General features: G+C 52.2%; 1 protein-coding gene across 1 annotated transcript in view; it reads right to left on the reverse strand.

Annotated features, from left to right (window-relative positions):
- Positions 1-17,311, reverse strand: part of PRDM15 (PR/SET domain 15) — a 76,231-nt gene that overhangs the window by 50,796 nt on the left and 8,124 nt on the right. Inside the window, exons 2-5 of the mRNA XM_019666000.1 lie at positions 9,555-9,600; positions 8,905-8,998; positions 7,040-7,193; positions 4,789-5,041 (exon numbers count right to left, since the gene is read on the reverse strand). Of these exons, the coding sequence (XP_019521545.1) occupies positions 4,789-5,041; positions 7,040-7,193; positions 8,905-8,998; positions 9,555-9,600 (547 nt within the window). The remainder of the gene's footprint in view (positions 1-4,788; positions 5,042-7,039; positions 7,194-8,904; positions 8,999-9,554; positions 9,601-17,311) is intronic.

Genomic DNA, 17,311 nt, shown 5'->3' on the forward strand with positions numbered 1-17,311 from the left:
GTCCTTAAAGAAATCACCCAGAATTGAGACCGGGGAAAAGCACATGTCTTTCTGGGTCAGAAACTAGCAATAAGGTTGCAAAGCATGGAAGAAACGATGCCAGCTGCTGCTCCGACTGTGGGCATGAGCTTTCTGAGTCCTCCTACGGTAACATGAAGGAAACAATGGAAATGCAATATGAAATGTTTGTCAGGAGCCAGTGCCACGGAAGCAGGGCACTATGATGGGCTGTCCCCTCCCAACCAGCCCCGCTGTCGGCACTCGCTGTCTGGGATGCGCTACTTGAAGAATATCAGATCCGGACGAACATAGGTCAGAGCCAAATGGCCGTTTCTCACTCGCTTTCTGAAGAAGGAAAAACACGCTTGCACAGGAGTTTCAGAACAGGAGGATGAGGTGTGGCTTCACGGGAAGCCGACACTTGTGAATCAGGGTGACTTCTTCCACTCTGGCTGAGCTGCTACCTCCGGCAATGAGGTCCCCACCTCACGAACGCGAGGTCAAACCATCCTGACACGAGCAGCTCTTCTCTTCACCTGGCGCTCCGAAGCCAGCGCATCAGGACTGACCAGAAGAACTAGCTGTGACTATTGTCCTCTCATCAAGGGCAGTATTCCATGTTGCAAAAACTATCTTTACAAGGTTAAGAATTTTTAAGGATAAGAAAGTAGCCAATAACCAGCAGGTAATGCTTGATTGCCAATCACATATCCAACAAGAAGGAAGTGTCTACACAAAATATAACCCCACAGCCATGAAACGGCGCCACAGAGACAGTTCTAACAGGGTGCAGGCTTACAACAGGGTGGGGAGTAAAACGTGTGCAGGTAAAGAAAAGCAATGAAATGGCGCAGACAGTCAAACCAGAACCGTGTAAAAGCTCACAGCTTTTTAACAGATTGGCAGAACGAACATACAGAGGCACAAAGGCGCCTGCTGGCTTCTGGGGCACCGAGGGCAAAGCCACACGATGGAACTTTCGGGGAGATGAGCGCCTTCTGTGTCTTGGTCATGGGGGAGCTTACACAACTGTATACACCTAAGCTCTCTGAACTGTACCCTTAAAATCAGTAAGTTTTACAGTATGTAAAACTACATGTCAACGGCTGGTTTTAAAAAAGCTAGTCAAAAATGCCAAGAGTCGTTGAGTGAAAATGGTGATGTTCTATGTGATTTAAAAGAGTTTCCCAAATGTTACGAAATGTGTTTATATTTTTTTCATTAGAAAATTCTGAAAATCCGATGCGGACAGCTGGTCCTGGACACCACGCATTAAGACCCATCACACCTCGTGGGCGTCCTTCATCTGTCAACAGGCCCAGGTTTGTGTCGACAGAAAATCAACCTTAATGTGAGCTCAAGAAAAAAATGTGGTTAGAAAAGTCAGTTCACTACCAGGAAAAAGAGAGTAACAATTAATTTTTGAAAGGAGTGGGTCACTGCTCCTCAGGTCAAAACCAACTTTTGTCTATATTTTGTCTGCAAATCAGTTGATTTCTACAACAAAGATGCCTGCTTGAAGCGAATCTGAAAGAGACAGAATTAGTGAGTCTTAGCAGCTCTGAAGCTCGCTGAGAAAAATTCTGAATGACTTATGGGAAGACTGCTGCTTGTCCATCAGCTCCTAGTACAACTCTTCTAGAGCATTCTGGGAAGGCCCCCTTCACGGGGCTCTGCGCCACGCACACCGGGCCCAAGGCGTGGTGACGGCCTCCTTCCTGCCCCCGTCAGTGGTGGGACGGGCAGGGGCCCCTCACTGAGGAGGAGAGCCGAAGCCATCTCCCTGCCTGCTGGGTCTGGACAATCAGAACCAACCAGAAGACCAGCGTTCGTGTTTCAAGGCCTCTCTTCACAGGTCACGCTACCTACTCTGGTTTCTGAGAAGCCGGCAGTACTGGGCTCCCGGCACGTGGCTTCAGCTGGGTGAGACGTTCGGCCCACACGGAGGCTGCGCTGGGCCCAGGCACTCAGGGTGGGCAGGGCTGGAGCAGGTTCCAGAAGCTTCGCTGTGCCAGGAGGGGACTTCTGGGGACACGGGAAGGAGGGGCTCCATAGAGGGGCTGGGCAGGGGGCCCGGGTGGGGGGACGCAGGGTCGGGGGACCTGGGGCAGCTGCTATGTCACTATTTTACCAAGTGGCCCTGGCGCATGGAGGCGGACGTTACTGCGTAAGGGGCCGTTCAACAGGTAGCATCTCAGGGAGCAAAGAAATGAGGAGCCCAACTACCCAGCTAGTTAACAGTCGTCAACAGCTTCTTGCTTGCACGAAATGCTTGCTTGCCACTGGTCCCATAACAGAAAACCATAAAAAGGAATTCTAAAACTTGGGAGTATCTAAGTTGCTTGATTGTTTTCCTAATTGAAAAACTTGTTTGGGGGTGACCATGTGTTCCTACTTAGGCGGTTGTCCCGGGTAATGATTAACAGCCTCCCGTTCTCAGAGGCTAGAAGAGGGAGGCGTCACAGTCGCCCTAGGACTCCTGAATGAGAGAGGTTCGGATGAAACCGGGAGGCGGCTGTACTGGACGATACAGTATCAGGCTGATTTCATTAAAATCTACGCTCTCAGGGCAGCCGGTTAGTTCAGGTGGTTAGAGCGCAGGCTCGTAACACCAAGGTTGCCGGTTTGATTCCCACATGGGCCAAGGAGCTGCGGCCTCCACAGCTAGACTGAAGACAACTACTTGACTTGGAGCTGATGGGTCCTGGAAAAATACACTGTTCCCCAATAAAAAATTTCTAAAAATAGAAAGAAAAACAACAAAAAATAAAACAAGATGCTCTCAAACTCAGCTCCAGATCAAAAAGCTCTCCAGCAGGTAAAAATCAAACAGAACTGTGACTCTGATCAGGGGCACCAGCCTTTACTTGGTCTTTGGCCTTGAGAGACGTAAGGGTTGTGCCATCATCCAGGACACAACTGACAAGGTCAGCCTCTAACACCCCAAATCCCATCGTGCAGTCCGGGCTGGTCCCAGGGCGCACACAGCATCATCGGCTGCCTGGGCCGTAAGGAATTGGGGACACGAGAAAACCAGGTCAGGAAGAGCGCGGTGATCTTGGACTGCGCCCGGTGAGCCCGACTGCTCATGCTGCGAAGTGACTCCTGACCCAGTGAGGTGACGCTGCAGGTGCCTCCCTCGGGGCCAGGCCCACTGCAAATCCTAGAGGGTGGGGCTCGGAGCGGCCTGGCAAAAAGCCATCAGTCTCCCCAAATTCTGTTTGCTTCACTATCAAAATAAGAGGACTCCATGAAGCCCGTCTTCCCCTGGGAATATCTCTGTGAAGGGGGCAACCCACCACTGCCAAGCTTCCGTTACTGTCCAGCTGCCACCAGACCTGGAGTACAGGTCATCCCAGTGGGTTCCCCACTCCAGCGGCCCCCTCCCAGCCTGCAGTGGGTTAAGAGTGGCCCCCTGCCATTCGGGTCTGCCTGGAAGCTTTGGATAGGGTCTCTGTGGGTGTTACCAGGTAAGACAAGGTCAGGCTGGATTCAGGTGGGCCCTCACTCCAATAACTGGTGTCCTTATACGGAGAGAACAGACACGGGGGAGGGGGGGGGAAGGCACGTGAAGACTCAGCCAGGGATCGGAGTGACGCAGCCGCTGGCCAAGGAAGGCCGAGGGCTGCCAGCAACACCGAAAGCCGGAATAGAGGCCTGCGAAGGAGTCTCCCTTGGAGCCCCCAGAGGAACCAGCCCTGCGGACACTGATCTCAGACTTGCAGCCTCCAGACCGGGAGACAATCCATTTCTGTCATTTGGGCAGCCTCACGGGGTCCTCCCCTCACACGCTGCTGGGTGTGCCACCCAGGACAGCTCACAAACCTCAACCACGTGAGCACACAGGACAGACAGAACCTTCCAAACCTGCGAAGGCTTTCACTCCAGAGCTGTTTCGTATCACACTGTGTTCATGATAAAAAGGAAACCATTTGCTTGTCAGCGTCCTATCGCTTGGAGGCATCAGAGCAAATAGTCTTCTTGGCAACAGTGAACACATCTGTCCTCTCAGTATCGGGGGGAGCACAGGAGAGTGCTGCTCCGAGAGGTCAAGGATGTCCAGCGCCAGCAACTTCTCGGGGTCTCTCAGGGTTCTGTGAGAGGCCCTGCACCACCGGGACCCACAGGCAGCAAAGATTTCAGTTCAGTGGGTCCCCTTCACAAAGTGACGCCCAGACCCCGAACAGCAGGACGCGCACTTTGATTTGCTCTTCCTAAGAGGAACGTCAGGTTTGGGCCAATCACACACACAACTTTCACTAGGTCTTTCTGTGCGCGTGCGCACACATACACACATGCATGCACACACGGGCGCGCGCGCACCCCACATTCAGGAAGAGGCTGCACAGTGGGCAGCACAGCCCTGCAGCCCGACTCCTCCATGTCCTGCACTGCGGCTGGGGCGGGCTCCTTACCCTCTCCGGGCTCCGTTTCCTCTGCCCAAAACCACGGACAGTACCCGACCTCAGAGGACTGGGCAGAAGTTACTGCGTGGAAGCCCCGAGGGCAGGGCTGAGTAGGTAGCTTGTGTCCCAGTGCGGGCTTTAGCTGGGAGAGCTGAGAGGCACGACTTCCCACCAATGAGGGTCTGGCTTAGGGGGAGCTCTTCTTCTAATTGTCTATCAGCCTGGATATTCAACAAGCAGAACAACAGACCCGGCTTGTGGGGTCGGGACCACCCCTCTCTGCCTCCCCAAAGCCGGCTCCCCGGGCACGGCTGCGCCCTAACGCCAGGTCCTGCATGCGGCTGAGGAACCCCGAGGCCCTCTGGCGAGGCACACCACATACCGTGGGCACCGGAGCACGCCTGCCTCAGCATGGGCTTGTCCATCTTCTTGGCGTAAAAGGCCGCGTACCACACGCGCAGCTCGGTGCCGGGGGGGATGTCCCGCGAGGTGGTGAAGTACACGTCATCCCCGTGCTGGTAGGCCGTCAGGTTCTGGTGCTCGGGCTGCACCGCCGGCCGCACGAGCATCATCCAGTTGCAGTCGTCCTCGTTGGAGGTGTCGAAGCACACAGGGTGCCCGTCCTTCTGGAACACCTGAGGGGCAGCGTGCCCGCCAAGAGGCGGGCGAGGAGCTGGTCACCCAGCAGTCCGCGTGTCAGCGTGTGGGGGTGGGGGGCGGGGAGAGTGGCCGAGCCACTGGTCCAGGCAGTGCCGCATCGGAGGCCACATCAGGCTCCGTACGGGGCCTGTTCAGGGGTTTAGAGGTTGGAGGGTCTTAGGTCAGGCTGGTCACAGGTAAAGGCGAGCAATAAACATAACATAAGGGCCAGGGGTCATCGGGACCTGAGTTCTACGCATGGCTCAGGGTGCAATTGGGACACCTGAGCTCTACACCTGCTCCAGGTGTCATAGAGTCACCTGAGTTCTATGCATGCCCAGATGGGAACTGGGACATCTGAGTTTGACAACTGTTCCAGGGGTCACTGAGTGCCTGAGTTCTACACATGACCCAGTTGGGAACTGGGACACCTGAGCTCGACACCTGAGTTCTAGGCAGGGCCCAGGTGGGCATCAGCACACCTGAATTCTTCTCCCAGCTCTGTTCCAAGTGTGCTCCGTGACTTCAGCAGAGTTTTCTGGTCTCTGTAAGGTGTGCCCTCACGTGTAACACAGCACTGGGGCTTATGGATTAAATGCAGGCAGGGAGCAGGGGAGAAGCTTAAATACTTTGAAGTTCAAAGCAGCCATGCAAGTGCAGAGGGTTCTGTTTTCTGCTGCAATCGTTACTTCCCACTGGAGGAAGAAATCTTTCCTATATCCTGGGCTTTTCCTGTAGGGGTTCCCCACTGCAAATGAGCTGAAGGCCCCCCTCTCAGGATGGAGCCCTTGGCAGCTATGGGAGAGGGCAGGGGGGCCACCAGGTGCCTAACGATCCCCAGCTGGGGTGGGGGTGTGCCCAAGGGGGCCCCCGCCCTCCCTCTTGTGGGCAGGAGGCTGCCCCCGGCACACAGGTGCTCAATGCTGAGCCTGTGCTGAAAACAGCTCATGCCAGACAGAGAGCTTCAGAGCTGAGTCACTGAAGGAAACCAGGACGGGCACAGAGGGCTTGTTGAAAGGGCCTCGGCCACAGCGACTGTGCCCATCGTGCGGCCTGGGTCCCAACAGACTTTCTAGGACGCAGCCTCAGGCCTCTTCACACCACTCCTTCACGACAAACAGCCTTCTTGCCTTCCCTTCTCTCTTTTCTTACAAGAAAATCAAATGCCTTTCCTTTTCCTCCTCTTGCTGAATGTGCTTTGTCAGCTCACCTTTCCAAAGGCCAAAACCCTGAAGTTATCTATTTCCCCTCTGTCCGGAAATGTGGCTCTCTGTTAAGGGTCTCTAAGAAAAGCTCACCTCCGTGCCTAACTGGGGCGGACCAGCACGGTTCCTCATTTGCTTATTTCACAGGTGCTTTGGGGGGCCTGCTCTGGGTCTGGTGCTATGCTGGGCACGGCGACAGAACCGTGGCCTCATGGGGCTCCCCTGGGGCTTACTTTCCATATTCTGAACCCACCCTGCAACTCACATCCGTTTTGTCTTCATCGATTTCACATAAAAGCTGTCCATTCCGTCTGATGTGCCTTCCTGAGCTGCCAAACTTTGTACCAGTGTCTCATTGGTGCCTAAGCAAAACACCCTTCTTCTAAAAGAGCTTTGCAAAGTAGCATTTGCTCTGCATGGGGTGGGGTGGGGTGAGGGGGCGGGGGCAGTAGCTGTGCTGACACCCTGCTGCAAACCCAGGGAACTGCCCACCACCTACACCAGCACCATCAGCCTTGGTCGCAGCAGAAGTGAGGCAGCATTTTGGGTCTCCTCTTACGCACATTTTAAATGCACTCTCTTTAGTGTTTTGCAAAGTTGAGCATCACAAACTACTAACTTAACTTGGATGCTCTTGTGATATAAAAAACTAAAAAGAGGGAAAACTGTCTTGGAAATTAGGAAGGGGTCCAACATTTAGAGCTGTGCCCAGGACATCTGCGACCCGCCGGCACTCACGGAGGGAGGTGACAGCACCGGGGTCCTCCGTGCCGTCCACACGGCCTTTACCTTCAGTGGAAAGGCAGACTCTTTCTCCCATTTGGCGACTCGCCTCGACTCGAAGGGACCAAACTGCGTTCGCTTCACAAGCTGAGTTACAGCAAACACGCCTTCGGCTCCATCTTCCAGTCGTCTGATCTCCAAGTTGGAAGGAAGGGACGACCTAGAAATGGAACCAAACAAGAGACTCTCAGGCCCTGAGCACCGGCCAGCTGGGGGCAGCCACTCACCCCAGGGGACAGAAGGTTAAGCTAAGTGAAACGCTCTCTCTCACCAACCACCCAGGGCACACGATAGTGGCGTTTGACTAAAGGACGCACTTACTATCTCCACCCATGACAGAGCCCACACAGAGCCTACGCTGGGGCGGGGTGCCACGGGCCAACCGACAGAGACAAGCAGATGGCTGCTTTCGCCCACGGAGACGCAGTCCAGGTGGGGCGGGAGGGCTACAGAGGGCTCCGCGAGGAGGTGCCACGCGGAAATTCCACAGGGAAGACAGAGCCACGGCATTCCCACGGCCAGGAAAGGGCCTGTGCCCGGCTGGGCTGGCCGGGTTCATGGAGGACGTGGCCCTTTTTAAGTTAAGTAGGAGAATGTCACGGGTGGGGCGCTGGAGGAGGGGACACATGGGCTGGGACCCCAGCATGAGGCAGGGCATCGGCCAGCCATTGGAACCCCATCACGGAGGGTCCCACTGCAGGGCGGATGGCTCCCAGGGGAGTTTCGTGGGCAACAGGAAGCCAATGAAGGTCTGGTGGAGAGCTGACCTGATCTCTGCTTTAGGTAAAAAGATTAATCTGTGTTTTGAGAAGGTAAGTCACAGTGAGAAAAAGTAAATAAATAGAGGCTGGGAAACCAGTTGGGAGGCGTCTAGAAACACCACCAGTAAGATACTGTATTCCCCCATGTATAAGACGCTCCTTAATTTTAGGGCCCGAAATTTGAAAAAAAATGTATTACATAAAGTTACTGAACTCAAGTTTTATTCATTATAAAATTCATACAACTCCTCATCACTGTCAAAACTCCCCACCATGAGCTTGTCCTCATCTGTGTCTGATGACGAATCACTGTCTTCATATATTGCCTCGTCCTCAGTTCCATCTATGGCATTTGAAATCTACAACCACTGCATAAGATGCAAATTTTTAGACCCCAAATTTTTTGAAAAAGGGTGCGTCTTATACATGGGGAAATACGATCATTTTTAGGGCCTCCGTGTGCCAAACACGGGATATATAATGACCATGACTTTTAGGGGTACTGTTATCCTCTGCTCTTCACTAATGAGGCAACTGGGGTGTGGAGAGGGGAATGCCTTCTCCAAGTTCAAACAGCCATAACGCTTCCGACCCGGGCTGGGAGGCAGCAGTCATGCAGCCTTTGCTCAGGCCACCAGGGGGCACAGCCCCACAGGGACACACGGAATGGCGGAGCCACTGAGCCTCCTCACTAGATCTGTGGGTGCTTTTCCAGAAGCTTCCATGGCTTTGTCTTGTTACCCCCACTCACTGCTGCACCCCTACCCCAGCCCACCTTGCCCACAGTGGGCACGTGTCAGACAGCAGGCCTCGACTCGGGCCACGGGGGAAACCATGACGGCTGGCACACAACTCGGTCGTCGCGCCTCCACCCGTAAGCCAGCCCAGCCCCCGGCCCCTCCGCAGCGGCCGCGCTGGGTGTCAGCTTGGCTCCTAAAATCACGAGCGGATACAAGACATGCCCTCTGAAACATGTCTGGGCTCCTCCCGGCAGCAGGCCACTCCATTCCCTGGGGCACGGACAGGACCCCAGGCTCTGCCTGCTCTTGACATGCAGTCAATCCTGTCAGACGGGCAGGACTGTAGAAACGGCTCAGGGTGGCCACTCACCTTGCCCTGCTCAACACAAAGGAGTCTTTGACCATGACCACAGGGCCCAGCTCAGGACACTCGGAGTCGTGGTACTGGCTGCAGTCTTCACACCCTGCAAACAGACATCAGACCGTCAGAGGGGATGCATGCAGGGAGGGGGACACCCAAAGGATGTCACACAGCTCCAAGCCCAGGAAACACAGAGTCCCCATCTGAGGGGAGTGACCAACAGGGCTCCCCACAAATATAAAACAGAGCAAACACAGGACATGCCCCCAAGAAAAAGAGCCAGCTCTACGGCACATTTCAAAGCATGCAGAGTCACTTCTATGGCGACAAAGAATGAGATCTTCCCAAGGAATGCCAGTAAATGAAAATGCGCCCATTCCACCTGTTTGCCATAAACCTAACATATCATAGATCTCTGAACCCTTGCGGAGTGCCCGTTGCCGGAAGTCCTGAGGAAGACCAGCCTTTTAAAACCACACCCCTGCAGCACGTTGCTCACGTAATACACAGCGTTTCTTAAAAGCAAGTAAAACGATCTTAATGTAGAGAGAAACAGTGTATCATATCTTCCGTATTATAAACACAAAATGTGGACGTGGCTTTACGCAGGCAGCACGTGCCATGCCGTCTGCACTGGGGGACACACACGGGCCACTTACAGATGAACATGATCTCCTCGCTGCCGTCTTCGGCCATCTCTGACACCTGTCAGGACAGACAGCGGTGTTAACAAGGAGCTCTTTGCCAAAGCTGTTTCTAAAGACAGTTCCTGCTAAAGGCCCCCGCTCCCGCTGCCCTCCCGAGCCTGTGACTTAGGACAACAAGCAGTGAGTCCCCTGTACTGTGGGATGGGGCTGGGGGCCTCGAAACATATTCTCACCTAAAATAATGTTGTTTTTTAATAACAGCAATTGATTTGAATGGTCTCTAGATTAGGAAGTCTTCATCAAGTCAGACATTCCTCTTTTTATATTAGCCATCGGTTTCCATTTGTAAAATAAATATATCCCCATTTTTTAAAAGCCACTTTTCACATTGTCACTTCTTTTTTCTTCTTCCTCCCTCATTAGGCTGTGCATTCCTCCAAGGCAACCATGTCTTGCGCAACCTCCACTTTTCTTCAGCTGCTAACCGGTGCCCAGCACCCAGCGAGCACTCGGTTCTCGTGGGACTAAAGTGACCGTGACATCAGGGAGGAGAGCCTGCCTGCTCTCCACAAAACCTTTGTCAGATCCAGTCACTTCTATCTCCTAACTGTCCTTGGAGGTGCAGCTCAAGAAGCATCTCCACAGCGGGCAGCTGAGCTTAGGCTCCCCCGGCATATTTGTGGGGTGACCTGGGCATGTTAATTCTGGGGCCTCAGATTCCTGACCTATAAAATGAAAATAAAAATGCCCACCTCATGCAGTTTCGCGGGGAACACAAAGTGCGATATACCCAGTGTGTGCCACTAAATAACCCTTCCTCCTCGCTCCTGCTCCGTCCCCAGTTAAGCTAACCCAGCACATCCCTCCTGCGCCCGCTTCTTGTCCGAGCCCCTGTGATGTGAGCTGCTAGGAGAGGACGCAGGCCGGCCCTTCCTGAAGGCTCGTGCCACACCGCACCCCTGTCCCCAGGAGCTGGAAGGAGGACACACAGACAATGCACTGTCCTGATGAAAACTCGGATTTGCCAGGCACACGTTTCCATCAGCAGAGAGAGAATCGTGTGGAAAACTTCACGATGGTGGAATGAATTAGCCACAAGGAAACGAAGCAGAGAGACGAGGTCACCAATTTGCCCTTAAAGTGCCAAGGGTCAATAACCTGGGCATGTTTTCCCCACAGCCTCTGCTACCTCCCTTGGCCATGCCCACCTCCTCCCACCCGGCAGGTGCAAGGGCCTCTGGATGGCTCTGCCTGCTCTGCCCTCACCGGCCTGCTCATTTTTCACACCACACACGGGTTCTTCTAGAGCAGCGGTTCTCCACCTTCCTAACGCCGCGACCCCTTAATACAGTTCCTCATGTTGTGGTGACCCCCCAACCATAAAATTATTTTTGTGGCTACTCTATAACTGTAATTTTGCTACTGTTATGAATCGTAATGTAAATATATTTTTGTTTTTCGATGGTCTTAGTCGACGCCTGTGAAAGGGTGGTTCGACCCCAAAGGTTGAGAACCGCTGTTCTAGAGCATGGACCCAATGCCAGCCTGAAACTTAATGGCTCCCCACTGTCCCTGGGACCAAATCCAAACTCACCAGCATCCTCTGCCCACCTCCCTCTCGGGCCATGGCGGACTTCGTCCCCAGCCCCTTCCTGCCTCCAGCACTCCCACATGCCATTCCCTGTGCCTGGAACCTCTCCCCAGCTCTGCCGCTGGCTGACGTCTACTCATTCTTCTCGTCCTAGCTCAACTGTCACTTCTTTGGGGAGAGTTTTCGGATCCACCTGTCCAAATTAGGGCCTTTGTAACACTTCCTGGGAGCACCCTGTAATTTTCCTCACTGCAGCTTTCACCACTGTGATCATCTGTGTGTGTTGTTTATCTGGTGTCTCTTTCCCCACCGGACCCGGAGAGCCGTAAGGCGGGGCCATCAGTACACGCTCAGCATCTGCGCAGCCAGGCACAGGGCACGCGGATGTGATACCAGCCTCAGCCGCCTCCGGTGTGCTCCAATTCTTGTGTACTTTGTACATAACACTCCACGTACAGCAGAGCCCCAATATCTTTGGGCTGGACTCGCTCTGTATCTCCACATAATAAAGAGTTGATTGAAAAGTTCCAAATCCTTCACTGGCATAATGTATGCCAAGTCAAAAAGTTTGGTTAGATTAGCAGTGAGACCGGGACGATAAATTTTACGTGTTTCTTAACCACCAAGTAAAGAGTGATCTTAAGTGCTTATAGCACTTTCTCAATATTTACCCAGCACCTGCTAGGTACCTCCCACGGCCCAGGAGTTGGACAGCGGCCCCACGTGGTCCTGCCCCCATGCAGGCCAGGCCTGGGGCTGAGGTCCTTCTCCTGTGTGGCCTCCCGGAAAGGCGGAGGCGGCAGTGGCTTGTCCTTGTTTCACAGGGCTCCCATCTTCCCTCCCTTGGACACTAAGCCTGTTTAAGGGTTTCCAGCTACACAAGCATGAAAGAAAGTTTAAACAGAACATTTGTGCTAGTTAAGAAATCTTGCAAATCGATAATGCTGTTACAGGAAAGGGCAGCTTTTCAGGAAAGCTCTGGCACCCTTGAGAATATTTTATCAGCTCAAACAAGACAAATGTCCCTGTCTTGCCCAGGTATTCCCAGGACACCCACCACAGCCAGGCTGTGCTGAAGGACTGCTTTATTGGGGGCGGCAGGACAGAACCTTCCACAAGCCCTGCAGGACGGGGGCAAGTCAGGGCCTGCTGGGGGGACACTGGGAGGGCTGCTGGTAGCACTCAGGTTTGGTCCAAAAAATGTGTCCTCATCTTCCGGTTCTGGGGAAAAGCCAGGGAAGGCTTCCGCCCCCCAGGGAAAGCCCATGCCTTCAACAAAGCGGGAAAGACCTAGAACAACATGCACTGGCTTCCCTGTGGTTACCAGGCAGGTGGGCGCCACCAGGTTCAGTCGGTCACACCGCTGGGGCGGGAGCGGCTGCAGGAGAGCGCCACACCCGTGCCATCCCTCCGGCGATGGGGGAGGTGGGCACAGTAGGCGCGGTGCCCCAGCCCAGCCCTCAGGCAGGTGGTAAGGGGCCAGGCTCCTTTCTACACTGCCCACGTTCATCATCCAGAACTGAGGTACGGAAGATGCCACCCTCAGCTGGCCAAGCCCAGAAACCTCATCAGATATTTCGAGTTCTGCGCAAATTTCTTACAAACAGGGTTTTCACAGAACACCAGCCACTTGGAGTTCTAGTCTGCTGCTCACAGAGCACTGACCTGACAGAACAGAATCAGGCGAGCAGCCCTTTACTCCTGCACAGACCGACTCACTCAGTTCCTGGGGAGGAAACGGGTCTGTGCAAAGGATCGCGGGGATTCAAGGGAAGGGCGCGCAGGCCCACTCAACAGCCGCAGGACGGAGACGTAACGTCTATGAGTTGGACGACTCGAGTCCCTCACATGGGTGGAATCACATTACAATTGTCCTTTTGTCACCGGCTTATTCCACTGGGCACAGTGTCCTCCGGCCTCATCCATGTCGCAGCCTGTGTCAGAAGGTCCCTCCTCTTTAAGGCTGAATAATATTCCACTGTGTGGACAGATGACATTTCGCTTAGCCATGCCCCCTTCGATAGACACTGGGTTGCCTCCTCCTCTTGGCTGTTGTGAATAATGCTGCAATGAACGTGGGTGTGCAAACACCTCTTTGAAACCCTGTTTTCAATTCCTTTGGGCATGTGCTTTGGGTGAAATTGCTGGATCAGATGGTAATTCTATGCTTAATTTTCTGAGGAACCACCACACTGTTTTTCAGGCAGCCGCACCATTTAACATTCTCACTAAAGGGCACAAGGGTTCCAATTTCTCCACATCCTCACCAGCACTTGTTATTATTATTTTTAAATAGTAGCCACCTTAATGGATGTGAGGTGGTAAAAGATTATTTTTTAACATGATCCGCAAAGGCTGGTCTCTAGAAAAAGTAATCAGCTTTGAAACACTGGGAAATGAAAACGTCACAATTTTAAAACACAGGTTGCTAAAAATAACTCTAAGAAAAAGGAGTTTTCAGGGAGGTTGGTGACGTAAGTGTGAAATGAAGGTGAGCTCTCACTTGTTAACCTGACTGGGCCTTCCATGGCAGTCCCCTGGCCACTTACAAGAAAGAGGGGGACAGGTAAGGGGCGGGACAGTGAAGGCTGACGTCCTGAGAGTCTATTACTGGCCCGGAGGGCTTTCCAAAGCCTTTTCAGCACCCAAAGCAGCACTTTCCAAGGGAAATGTGAGGTGAGCCACACATGCTATATGTTTTGGCTGTTGTTAAGTTTTGAAATATTCTAGATCACAGGAAGCTTCAAAAATAGCACAGAGAAGTCTGGTGTATTCTTCACTCCGTTTTCCCCAAGTTATGTATAATATCAAAACTCTTACGGAACACAGCACGCTGCCCAAACCAGGAAATTGACCTTGGCACAGGCACGTGCCCGTAGCTCTATGTCATTTTATCACAGGTGTGGATTCATGCAACCACCCCTGCAATCAAGATTCAGGGCTGTTCCGTCACTAAGAAGACCCCACTCCCATGTCCCTGTTTGTCACCGCCCGTCTCCCCTACCATCCCCAACTCCATCTCTATAATTTTTTTGTCATTTCAAGCCTATCGTATAAATGGAATCATACCGCATGTGACCTTTGGCGACTGGCTTTTTTCCACTCAGCATAATGCCCTTGCAATCCATCCAGGTCATTCCGTGTAGCAACAGTTCGTTCCTTTTTATTGCTGTATAACAGTCCACGGCACAAGTGTACTGCAGGTGGCGGAGCCATCCACTCACTGAGCGACACTTGGATCTGCCCCCATTTTTGTCTACTATAAATAAAGCTGCTATGAACACTTGTGGATAGGTTTTTTTTGCGGACATGAGTTGTCATTTCTCTGGGATAAATGCCCCGAAGTGCAGCCCTTGGGTCATGTGTTAAGTGGATGCTGGGAGAAACTGGAGGAAAAGAGGAAGCCCACCTGTGAGACGTGCTGGCTCCGTACAGAAGCCAGAGGCGCGCATCCACAGGAGCTGCTGAGGGTGGGACGTAGCGGACGGCACTCATTCATGGGGTCGCTGACTCACCCACACATCACACACACACACGGTAAGTGGGCGTTTAGATTTTTAAGAAACTGCCGCGCTGACAATTTCTCCCCCTCCCACCAGCACCGGGTTCACTATTTTTCATTTTCGCCATTCTCACATATGGGTGGTAGCCTCTCACTGTGGCTGACTTTTGTGTTTCCCTGATGGCTAATCGCGTTGAACACCTTTTCATGTGCTTTTTTGCCATGTGTATCCTCTTCAGTCATGACGACAGTCAAAAGAGTCAAAATGTCTCTTTCTGTCATTTGCCCATTTCCTAGTTGGACTGTCTGGTTTTTTGGCTATTGTGTTTTGAAAGTTCCTTATACATTTGGATCCTTTGTCAAGTGGTGATTCGCAAATATTTTCTCCCCGCTTACAGCTCGTCTCCTCATCCTCTGAACAGGGACACTTGGGAAACCAAAGGGTTTTCCTTTTGGTGAAGTGAACTCGATTCTTCCTTGTATGGGTCACGCTTCTGATGTCATGTCTAAGCCCTAGATCCCTACGATTTTCTCCTGTATTTCTTGAAAAAGACTTATATGTTTTACATTTAAGTCTAGCATCCAATTTGAGTTAATTTTTATATAAGCTGTGAGGTTGAGGTCCAAGTTCATTTTTTTTTTGCCAATAGGTGTCCAAATGTGTCAACAACATCGAACTGCTTTTGCACCTTTGTCCAAAACCTGCTGGCCACGTTTGTATGGGTCTATTTCTGGGTCACCCCTTCTGTTCCGCGGATCTCTGTGTCTGTCCCTCTGCCAACACCACATTTGGTGGAGATCAATCAATCGTCTTGACGGCCATTGCTTTATAGTAAGCCTTAAAATTGGGTAGAGTGTTCCCCCCGCTTTATTCCTCTTTTTCAAAAAGCTTGTAGCCATTCTAGTTCCTGTGCCTTTCCATATAAATTTTACAACCATCTTGTCTATATATACAAAAAATATTGTTGGGATTCACATATGTAATTTGGGTAACATTTTATTTAACAGACTATATCCCAAATACTATGATTTCAACATGTAATTAGTATTAAAATAATTCATAATTTTTTCATACTAAGTCCCGGAAACCAGATGTGTATTTATACCTCTGGACTAGCCTAATTTGGGTCAGCCACGTGTCAAATGCTCTGTAGCCAGCCCTGGTCTAGAAGTTCCGGACATTTTTTTTTTTTTTAACAAGAGGGACATTTTCCCACTGGGCATATGCCCTCATGACACTATCAAAAGCATTAAGGGAAAAATCACGAAAGGAAAAACACAAAAAAAGAGTGATTTTCACTCATGTGCTGCCACTTTGTCCTGAGGTGCTCTGTGTGTGTGTGGGGGGGGCCCCAGGAGGGTAGCAGGTGGGTAGAGAGGAATTTTGTGACCAAAAACTTGTGAAACTGCAATTCCCATTCTAGACTCTTGACAGACAATGGCCCCTTAAAGGCCCTGAGAAGTCCTGCAAAAAAAAAATCTGTTGAAATGTGTTCAGCCCAGCAGTTCCTGAACTAACCAGGACCAAGAACACTCTCGCACACACCGATTCACTTGGTAGAGCCACGGTCCAGGGCACAGGTTTGGGTCGTCAGTACAAGGGAAGGGGCTGGTCCTGTTCTGAGCAGACGGGTGCCAGGGAGCAGGCTCTGCCATTTACGGGATGTGGAACCTCGAGTTAGCTATTTCCCCTCCACAGCCTCAGTTTCTTCATTTGTACAAGGAGAGGGTTCGAATATCTACTCTGCACTTTCTTGCAGCCTACACAGGTATAATTTTAAATTCTTGTTCATCGTCAAGACCTCATAAAATGGTGGTTCTCAAAGGTTTCCACCCCACAACCGTGCACCCCCATTACTGTGCTATGTATATGTACGTATGTTTCAAAAGTCAGCTCTCACGTTATAAAGAAATGGCATATACAGCAGTCACTCCTCGTTGCTTATTAACCGACAAAGTTCAAAGTCAGGAATTTGGCACTGACAATTCTGTAAACTGGCTGTGACCCCCCTTTCTTTCTAATCTCATTTCACAGTGTATGTGACTCCTTGCCCCAGTTTTCATTTCTGGACTTCCCCTGATTCGACATCACCCCACCGCCCACTGGCACCACCGCCTCCTGTCTCGTCTGGGTTCTTCTCTCCCTCTGTCTGTCTGTCTGTCTGTCTGTCTCTGGCCGCAATCGCCATCGTTAAAGCTCCAGGCTGCCACTGTTTATGTCCACGTCCTTTCTCCTCTGCCACGGTGAGCCCACCAAGAGGGCAGAACCCGAGTCTGACAGGCTGCTGACAGCCGGGCCCGGCCCCGGGCTCAGCGACTCTATCGAGAACATTTCATGGCCTAGAGACTCATTTCCAAGAGCCACTCATCTGATGTGCGGGTTCCCCATCCAGGATCTGCAGGCTGACCGCGGTGTATGGAGACATGTGGGAAGCCCAGAGTCCCTCTGCACATGTCTTAAAACAGGACAGAAAGGAAACAGCGGGCCTCTGCTGCCACAGACAACCTCACCAGCAGCTGCCTGACTTCAAGAATCTCCCGGCGCAGGGCCGGCTGAGTGGCTCAGTTGGTTAAGAGCTCGCTCAAGAGTTTGAGCTCTAAGCAACAGCGGTTCGAGTCAGCCCGAGCTGAGCAGCCGTGAGCTGCCAACAGGTGGCGGGATGGCTCAGCTAAAAA

The sequence above is a fragment of the Hipposideros armiger genome, unplaced genomic scaffold (assembly GCF_001890085.2).
Source record: "Hipposideros armiger isolate ML-2016 unplaced genomic scaffold, ASM189008v1 scaffold_458, whole genome shotgun sequence".
In the NCBI taxonomy this organism is placed as follows: domain Eukaryota; kingdom Metazoa; phylum Chordata; class Mammalia; order Chiroptera; family Hipposideridae; genus Hipposideros; species Hipposideros armiger.